Source organism: Ochotona curzoniae, unplaced genomic scaffold, assembly GCF_017591425.1.
Source record: "Ochotona curzoniae isolate NIBS_2020 unplaced genomic scaffold, NIBS_Ocur_1.0 contig_430, whole genome shotgun sequence".
Taxonomy (NCBI): Eukaryota; Metazoa; Chordata; class Mammalia; order Lagomorpha; family Ochotonidae; genus Ochotona; species Ochotona curzoniae.
Genome location: NW_024466219.1, coordinates 13,740,517 through 13,750,062, shown reverse-complemented (window position 1 = coordinate 13,750,062; position 9,546 = coordinate 13,740,517). Strand labels below are relative to the sequence as shown.

General features: G+C 59.5%; 1 protein-coding gene across 1 annotated transcript; it reads left to right on the top strand.

Moving 5' to 3' along the window:
• The first annotated feature begins 3,915 nt into the window (after positions 1 to 3,915).
• On the top strand, positions 3,916 to 8,574 carry FMOD (fibromodulin). The gene is made up of 2 exons (XM_040985241.1): positions 3,916 to 4,906; positions 8,423 to 8,574. The coding sequence occupies exons 1-2, from the start codon at positions 3,919 to 3,921 to the stop codon at positions 8,572 to 8,574; spliced, it is 1,140 nt and encodes a 379-aa protein (XP_040841175.1). The 5' UTR covers positions 3,916 to 3,918.
• Positions 8,575 to 9,546: the final 972 nt, after the last annotated feature.

The window sequence follows — 9,546 nt, the reverse complement described above, 5'->3', positions numbered from 1 at the left end:
CAAGTAAGATGTATGCCCTGGCCTTGCTGCTGGTTGGGGCCAGTCAGTCAAGAAGAGTGGTCTCAGGGACACGGGCCCACACAGGGACCCAAACCCCGGTGGGCCTGAAGTGCTTCACCTGGCCTCTGGTTCACGCTGGTGGGTCTGTAGCCTGATGTTTCTACCCCCACACAGCCAGGGCAGGGTTTTTCGTCCCATCCACCTCTGCCAGCCAGGAAGTGCTCCACCATGCACCCAGGGATTCCAGGAGCCTCGGTGAAACTCCCAGTGCCCAGGCTCACCCTGCATGTGCACGACTTGCCAGCTCTCCCTCTGCAATGCACGCACGCAGATGTTGGGCTTTGCTGCATCCCATGTCAGCAAGCCTGTGGGTGAAAGCTCCCAACTCCAGCTTCCTGCTGATGAAGCCCTGTGATGCCACGGGGATGGCTCAAGGGTTTGGGTCCTTGCCACCCCATGTGGGAGATTGGGTGGAGATTCTGCCTCCTGGCTTCCATTTGGCACAGCTCTGGCCTTTGGGGCATTTAGGGAGTGAAACAATGGAGTCAACTACCCTCCCCAGCCCCCCCGCCTCTCGAACAAATACAGTCTTTTAAAATCCCACTTAGGCATACTACAATATGTTATCCCTTCTTGCACCACATGCAGCTGATCTGTCAGCCTCCCTCCTCAAGATTGGGCCAGGGCCTCCCTGCCTCTAGCTTGGCCTTCCTTTCTCCGTACAAGGATCCCTCCCATGTGTTTTTTAAAACAGGGGCCAGCATAGTGGCACAACAGGTTAAGCCTGTAGCACCAGCATGGGTACTGGTCCAAGTCCCACTTCTGATCCAGGTCCCTGCCCATACACCTGGGAAAAACAACAGAAGATGACCCAGGCCTTGGGCTCCTGCCACCCAAGTAGGAGACCCAGATGGAACTCCAGGTCTCCTGGGTTTGGCCTGGCCCAGCTTTGGTTCTTGCAGTCATTTGAGGAGTGAACGCTCTCTCTCTCTCCCTCTGCACCTGAGATGGCATGGCAGGGGATGCTGTGGCCACCTTCAGGGTCAGGTGCCTCTCACATGTAAAGTCTCACCGTCCTCACCACAGGCCGACAAAGTGCTACCAGCCTCAAGTGTTGGCTGCTGGTTCATTTCCCTGCTTTCCACGTGGTTGTGTTCCAACATCAGGAAAAGGAGCAGCTGGGGAGTCCCTGTCTCCAGCGCGGTACACTCCCCCCGCCAATCCAAGACCCGCCTACTGGGGGCGGTGGAGCCAGGGAGGGCCACACCAGCCTGCTGGGGGATTGGGAGCTGGGGGCCTTCCCCAGGCGCCTGCCCGACCCTATCCCCGTCAGCCCCAGTGGGTTTAATGAGAAACCCAGGCATTTCATACTCCAGGGCGCCTTCAAGTCCCTGGAAGGTAAGCGAGTGGAAAGAGGGTGGCTTTCCAGCGCGGGGCAGAGGGGTGGACCCGGGGCCTCGCGCACGCGGGCCAGGGCGAGCTCCGCCCCTGCCGCCACCGCAGGAGCCTGCCCCGGCTCTCCGCGCCCCTCGCTCTGGCTCCCTGATTAGGAATTTGGGGGCGGGCCCTGGCCTGGCACTGCAGCGCACACTCTCAGTAGGCGCTTGCTGCTGCTTGCGCTCCTCTCCCCCACGTTCTTCAGCCCAAGCAGGCCAGACTCCGGGACGTGGGCACTTTTCCTGGGCTCAGCTCGAGGTAAGTGTAGGCGTTTTGACTTGGGGTGCCAAATCAAGGCGATGACCTGGGGCTGGGGAGAGGATTGAGCAATTCCATCTTTCTTCTCCCAGATGTGGGCCACCCCACCCTGCCAGGGATGCTGGAGCTGCTGGAAGTGAGGGGTCTTGCATAGTACATGTCGTCTGTGGTTTGGGGGGGAAACGGAGAGCTCCAGTTCTCAGGCACAACAAAGTAGAGGTTCCCATACCCTGGAGCTCTCTCTCCATGTTCGTCAACTCCTTGAAGATCTGCGGTACTTGGGAGCAGCCCAACTTGGGGTGCAGCCTCTTTGTGGTGGGGGTGTGGTACCTAAGTGCTGCCACATGTGGTGTGTGTGTGCTGTTGGGGTGCCAGGGAGAGAATAAGAGTGTCAGATCCAGGTGGGGTCCAGTCCAGGTTGGACATCCTGTGCACTAACCAAAGGCAGAGGCTCTGCTGTCTGAAGTGGGCAAGCAAGAGAATGGCAACAGGTTCTCCCCAACTTGACGCTCCCCTCCCCCCAGCAACTCAGAGTGTCCATCCTAGAAGCTTCCTTTAGAGGTTGAACGCAGGTGGATCCAGGGCATGGCAGGAAACAACGCAAGATTAGCCAGCCCTGAAGCAGCACTGCTAAGAGATTGAGTGGGGTCAGGGCAGGCATGACCCCCCCCCAAAAAAAATCCCTCCCAGGAGCCACGACTCTAAGGGGAGTGCACAGAGCCTGGAAAGCTGTTCTGTTAGGAAGACGGTGACCTCGTATGGAAAAAGGAGGAACTGGAGACAGAGGTTCCCTGTGCCAGCCCTCCAGGCACCTTGGTCCTGTGGTAGCCCAGGCTGTGCATGGAAAAATGCACCCTTGGCAGTGGGCCGCTCCATCCATCTTCTGGCCACAGCCAGGCAGCAGCCAGCGTGTCCAGGCAGTGGGCAGTTGAGTCTGCTGCTCAAAAAAAAAAAAAAAGATCACACTGGGGCTCTTTGTCTGAGGCCTGAGACCGCCTGAGGATGAGCCAGGGGGCTGCTGACTTTTCTGCAGCCCAGTGGCTGGTGGCTGGAGCAGGCTTGGGGAGCTGCTCGGAGGAGCCAGGGATGGTGGCCAGAAGGTCGCAGGCAGCCACCAGAAGGTCCTGACAGCTGACTGTACTGGATGTTGGCTGTTCTTAGACTGCTTTCTGCCACTTGTCTAACAGCAGTGCAGGGGATATATGGGACCCAAGGTGACTCTGGAAGGTGAGGCCAGGCAGTGCCCTGGCTGTCGGTCATCGGGTAGGGTGCCAGACTCAATGCCACCCCATCCCTCTCACCCTCCATCCTTCTCAACTGACACCAGCTCCCCGGCTTGCTCCCCTCACCTGTGCTGGCCTCATTCCCCAGGCACCAGGAGCCCAGGGGGATTGGATTTCCAGAACTCTATCCAAGACTGCTTTTCCTTGGGTACCACGACAAGCTCCAATGACTGTCTCCTCCATCATTCTGTGTGTGCCCCTCATGCCCCTTGGCCCTGGGTCCCCAGCAAACTCATACCTCACCAAGCTTGGCAGGAGAGAAGGAAGCCGACCAACTCCACCTCCTTGCCCTGGGCCACCTCCAATGCCAGACCGCTCCTGGGAGACCATCTGTCTCTCCATGAAGTCTCTTCCATGTGGCCTCTCCAGGCACAGCCTGGACACTGCTGGCTGGAGAGCCTCCTCCCCTGCAGCGCACCCCACGATGGCCCCCGTGGGACCACACTGCTCTCTAAACACCTGGGGCCAGAAACCTACAGCCTGGTCTTCCCCCTTGGATGTGTAAGCCACTTTTAGAAGCTTCTTTGAGACAGGAAGGAAGAGTTATTTACCTGGAGTGTTCAAACTGACTGTGCATCTTAGCCCAAAGAGCCCATCCTTGCTACTCCCTGTACACACACACACACACACACACACACACACACACACTGACTGCTCCTTCATGGAGCTGGCTGTGTAGCACCCAGCTCTAACTGCAGTAGCACCCACTCAGGGCACCTCTTGACCTCTGTCCGACCCTTGTAGCTGTGATCCCACTGGACCAGGCATGCAGCTGGAGGGGCGGGGGCCACAGTTGACCCCTGAAAGGAATGTGAGGCTCCAGCGTTTGATGCTGAAGCTGGACTGCCCAGCTCGGCACCCTGCCTGGCCTGCCTCACTGCCTCCCGCCGTCTCACTCAGGCTTCTCTGTCCGGTCTGTATCTTTTCACAGACACACAGGATGCAGTGGGCGTTGCTGCTCCTGCTGGCGGGACTCTGCTCCCTGTCGCAGGCCCAGTATGATGACGACGACTCTCAATGGTGGTTCCACTACCTCCGCAGCCAGCAGCGGAACACCTACTACGACCCCTACGACCCTTACCCGTACGAGCACTACGAGCCCTACCCCTATGGGGTGGAGGAGGGCCCTGCCTATGCCTACGGCGGCTCCCCATCGCCCCCTGAGCCCCGCGACTGCCCCCAGGAGTGCGACTGCCCCCCCAACTTCCCCACCGCCATGTACTGTGACAACCGCAACCTCAAGTACCTACCCTTCGTGCCATCCCGCATGAAGTACGTCTACTTCCAGAACAACCAGATCACTGCCATCCAGGAGGGCGTCTTCGACAACGCCACAGGGCTGCTGTGGATCGCGCTCCACGGCAACCAAATCACCAGCGACAAGGTGGGCCGCAGGGTCTTCTCCAAGCTGAGGCACCTGGAACGGCTGTACCTGGACCACAACAACCTGACCCGCGTGCCGGGTCCACTGCCCAGGTCCCTGCGGGAGCTCCACCTGAACCACAACCAGATCACACGCGTGCCCAACAGTGCCCTGGAAGGGCTCGAGAACCTCACCGCACTCTACCTGCAGCACAACGACATCCAGGAGGTGGGCAGCTCCATGCGGGGCCTCCGCTCGCTCATCCTGCTCGACCTAAGCTACAACCACCTCCGCCGGGTGCCCGACGGGCTGCCCTCGGCCCTCGAGCAGCTCTACCTGGAGCACAACAATGTCTACACCATGCCCGACAGCTACTTCCGGGGCTCACCCAAGCTACTCTACGTGAGGCTGTCCCACAACAGCCTCACCAATGGTGGCTTGGCCTCCAACACCTTCAACTCCAGCAGCCTGCTAGAGCTCGACCTGTCCTACAACCAGTTGCAGAAGATTCCCCCGGTCAGCACCAACCTGGAGAACCTCTACCTGCAAGGCAACAGGATCAACGGTGAGAGCTTGGCGCCTGGAGCGGATGGCTGTGGCCGTGGCTCTGGGAGGCCCAGCCTGTGAGCACCTATGCCAGATGGTCATGCTAGGAGGGGGTGGGATGTGGGCTGGGACCCAGGAAGGCTTCCCTACAGGGGCCGACTCCCACCCAGGGCCTTAAGAGAGGAGTGGTCATGGGCTGGCTGAGTGCAGGGCAAAGCCACTGGCAGACACTTCTCAGGTCACCTGCAGGGACAGCCAGGAAATACATGTGTCTAGAGACAGAGAGATGACTCTGGAGAGGGCAGGGTGGGTGGGGTGGGATCCCCCAGGAAGGTGAATTTCAGTTTGACTTCCAGGTCTGTCTTGTGAGGTGCCTGTCCTCAGCCACAAACCCCCAAGAGGATGTGGCTCCAGGTGTGCGCTCCACCTGGCCCTACAGCCTGGCCGTGTGCTTTGCTGCTTCTCTAACTTTAAACCTCAGCCAGCCAGAGCCAAATGGCCACAAAGCTTTGGGGGAGGAGTGTATGGCTTTTCCCCCTTCCCACCCTCCACCTGCTCCTATCCTAGAAGCTGTCCAAAGGAACCTGGCAGGCAGGCTGAGCTCCTGGCTCAGCAGTCTCATCCTTAGCCTCTTGTTATCAGAACATTCTCATCCTGCCAAGGGCCTCGGAGGATGTCCACTTCTCCACCGGCAGGTCCCCGGCCAGCCTTCACCTGCCAGCCCCTCCTGGCTACTCACCCTTCTCCCTGGGGTTGAGGCCTCATTCACGGCCCGTGCAGAACACTGGACCAAGGCTGAGGCTGGTCCTCGGGTTACAGATGAGGTGTGGAGCATGCTACTGATGAGTTGGCCAGGCCCCGTGGGCAGCCCTGGACACGATTGTGGGGTAGGCAGTACAGAGGCATCTGCCTGGTCCATTGGTTTGAAGTGTGGGATACTGCCATGTATGATCTGTCTTTAATGAAAGTTTCTCTTCTGGGACAGAGGGAGGGTGGGACTTTCTCTAAAGTATCATAGCCTCCATCCCACCAGGCGGTCCACTCCCCTGGCCCCTCGGCCCCTTGGCATTGGATCCCAGGAGGCTTCAATGCTGGGTGCCTAGGTAGGTATCAGAAGAAGTGGGTCCCTGCACAAGGACAGAGAGGGTGGCCTCGGAGCATCCATCACCTCTCTGCCTGCACACAGTACCACACCGGCTGCTCCCGTACCAAGTGGTGGCTGGAAGTGTTCCAGAGGGGGACCAGCCAAAGAAGTTCTCCATTCTGCAAGCAACCTCAACTTGCCAGTGCCTGGTGCAACCCACGCCTAATGGCCACTCACTGTTGTTGTGTCTCTCCTAGCCTCCTCTCAGGCTCCTGATCGGGGGCCTAACACACAAGTACAAAGGCTGTCCTTGTTAGTCATCACACTGAGCTGTGTGCTCATGGCCAAGTACAGTTTTGCTGGTGATGCTTGCATTGCCAAGGTGGGGAGACAGTGACACGGAGAGGAGGGAGGCGTCTTTCCAGGTCGCCCAAACTGAGTCACCAAGAGCCCTGAGCTCTTTCAGCCTCCAGGACCCGGAGCCAGGTTCCTTGGGAAGCAAGAGGAGGGCAGTGCTGTGCTACCCAGGAGCAAAGGGGACCCCTTGGGGGCAGGACGGTGCTGGGGATACAGAAGCAGAGAAGGCCCAGGACTCCAGGACCTGCAGGAGGAAAAGGCTGGGTCCCTCCCTCCATCTGCTTCCCTCCCCTCCACCGTCAGCATGTCTCTAAGAGTTTCCAGTTAGCAACTGCCAGGGAACACAGCACCGAATGTTGCCGGGAAGCTTTGGGATCCAGGGCGACAGGGTGGGCCGGCCAGCAGCTAGGAAAGGCCGCGTCAGTGGTTCATCTGGGCTGCACACGCCTCCACAGCACCGCCCCCCTCATGGGCCTGGGCAGCGCTCGCTCTGGCCTGGGTGTCCAGCTCCCCACAAGTATGCCTCGTATTTGCGTACACCCGGCCGCGAGCCAGAGTGTCTGCAAGCTGAGGCCTCTGGGTGAGTGTGTGGAAGTGACTCAGTGGGCCTCTTGCTCAGTCCCAGACAGGGCTGGAGGTGATGAGAAGCTGGGCCACTCCGCTTTCTCTCCCCTCCAACAGCCCCAGCCTGCCTACCAAGAAGCCACCGAATGTTCCCGGGACCCAGGAAGGCAGTCTGGCTGGTTCTAGAAGGCCTCTGCAGTCCTGGAGTTGGGTAACTCCCTGGCCCTGGGGTTTTGGTCTCACATCTGCATGTGCAAGTCGATTGACTCTAGCCTTACCCCTGGCTGGGTCAGTCTGTTTTTTATCTGCTTGAGCTGACACATCAAAGCTGCCCATATGGACAGGTTGCCCGGCCACTGTCCACTTGCAGCAGATACTGAAGGCCAAGGACCTCACGCTCACAGAACACTTAGCCCATCAGTATCCTACACCCTCACAGCCTCGCAGTAGGAGCCCCCACCTCGGTCATGGCTAAGTCTAGACCCGGTAAAGCCGTGCTCTGCTTCCTTGCCTGGCAGCACCAGGACACACACAGCTGGCTGACCCCCTCAGCAGGCTGAGGGACACCTCATGGGGAGCAACGGTTCCACTCCACGCTGCGGCAGGAGTGGCCTGGCCCAGGGTTCCCATTGCTGGGGGTGCAGGAACCTGGTCCTGCCATCCACACTGGGGGTGACTCCACCCCCGCCCTCTTTGCACTGGACGGCAAGGCGTGGTACATGTCAGATGTAGCCATGACTTTTGTGGTCCCTGCTGGCAATTTTAACCAAGTTCTGGGTTTTTCCTTTCAAGTGGCTGACCCAGGAGACCAGCAACAGAGGTGGTTAAAAGAACAGCCAGAGGGACAGGAAGTTAGTTTCACAAAGGACAGCCTGGGTAGGGAGGCAGAAGAGAACTTATGTTCAAAGCCAGGAAGATCTGCTCTGCCTGGGAGGAGTGTGTGGTTTAGGGGCAAGTCTTCCCAAAGGGGGCTTCTCTTGAGATCTGAGAGAGAGAGAGAGTTTGAGAGACGCACCTGGGATGGTGCCAGGTGCAGGAGGCAGCAGGATCACAGTTGAGAAGTTTAGTCCTGGTCCCCTCTCATCTTGTGGCCTTGTATGCTCCCCTGGCGATGCCTGACAACACGGAGGCCCTTGTCACTAGGCCCAGGCTTGCTCTAATTTCCTGCCTGCAAAGTGGCAGGAGTCCTCTTCCTGTGTTGAAGCTGCTCCACTGCCCAGTCTCCAAAAGCCATCACACACTCTGGCTGGCCCTTGGCTGCCCTCTGCTGCTCACCGACAGGAAAGCAACCAAGCCCTGGCAGGGAGGACACTTCGGACATTCCTCGGACCCCCAAGGGCAGGTGGGGGCAGGAGGCCCAGCTGGCGCAGTGGGTGCATCCCCTTTCTCTGTCCTCCAGTAGTGTGCTTGGGTGACTCCAGGCCACCCCCAAGCCTGCAGGTTGTCTTCATGGCTCAGAAGTCTGGAGGATCCTTTCCAGGTGATTTTCCATGTGGCTGAGTTCCCGCCCCGCCCCTCTTGTCCCCTCAGAGTTCTCCATCAGCAGCTTCTGCACCGTGGTGGACGTCATGAACTTCTCCAAGCTGCAGGTGCTGCGTCTGGATGGCAACGAGATCAATCGCAGTGCCATGCCGGCCGACGCACCCCTCTGCCTGCGCCTGGCCAGCCTCATCGAGATCTGAGCAGTCCCTGGTCCGGGGCGCCGGGTGGAGCCCCTCCCTTGCTGCCCCCACTGTATTTTGGCTTGATGGCTTGGTTTGGCTTTTGCTGGGAGGGCTGGGACAGAACCTGCGATGGACCGCGGTCCTCAGCACCCCCTCTCGTCTCCTCCCTGATCTGGGGTCAGGCCTTCTGCAGAGGACGTGGGCAGGAGGCGGCAGAAGTGCCAGCCCAGGTAGGAGCCTCCACATATCCCCAAGGAGCTGATGCTGTGGAGTGTCGCAGTTGCCTAGCTGCCATGACTCCCTGCTGCCTCCCATCCAAGCACCCATCCCCTGCTCCTCCCAGGATACCACTGTCCACTCCCACCCTCCCTGCACCCCCAGCCTTCCTGCACCACCCCCAAGACCTACCGAGCCACCTGTGGAGGGAGGCCACCCCTTTGGTCTGAGGTCAATAGCGCTAGTGGGAATCACATGTTGAAATCCTTCAGCCGCAAGTCAGCAGCATCAAGCAGCGTCCACCAGGGCCCAATGCCAAATGAGACGGCCAGCCCAGGGGCTTGGATAAGTGGGTAGGGGTGCATGCCAGCAGCCAGGCAGCTTGGGGGAAGGGCGGCTTCCCGAGGCAAGGGGATGGCCCAAGCCCATCAGGGCAGACGCCCCCAGAAGCAGCCCCTACAAGCAGGCTCATTCTTGCCTGGCACTCCCTTCTCTCCCCACGGCACCTGCCGGGGATTGGTCATCAAGGGTGGGGGCCACACAATCTCCAAAGCATGCAAAAGGCCTGTTCGGGGAGACAGGCTCTGCCAGCCAGCCTGCCTGCTGGCCACAAGGGGTATCCAGGAACGATGGTTCCAAGACCTGAGTGGAAGTCGCAGCCCCAACTGCAGATGCTGCCCGGTATCCAGGAAGGCCGGGCCAGGCAGCCAGACCTGCCTGCGCCAGACATGAGCTCTCTGCTTTTACATCGCTGAGCCACACCCTCCCCACAGA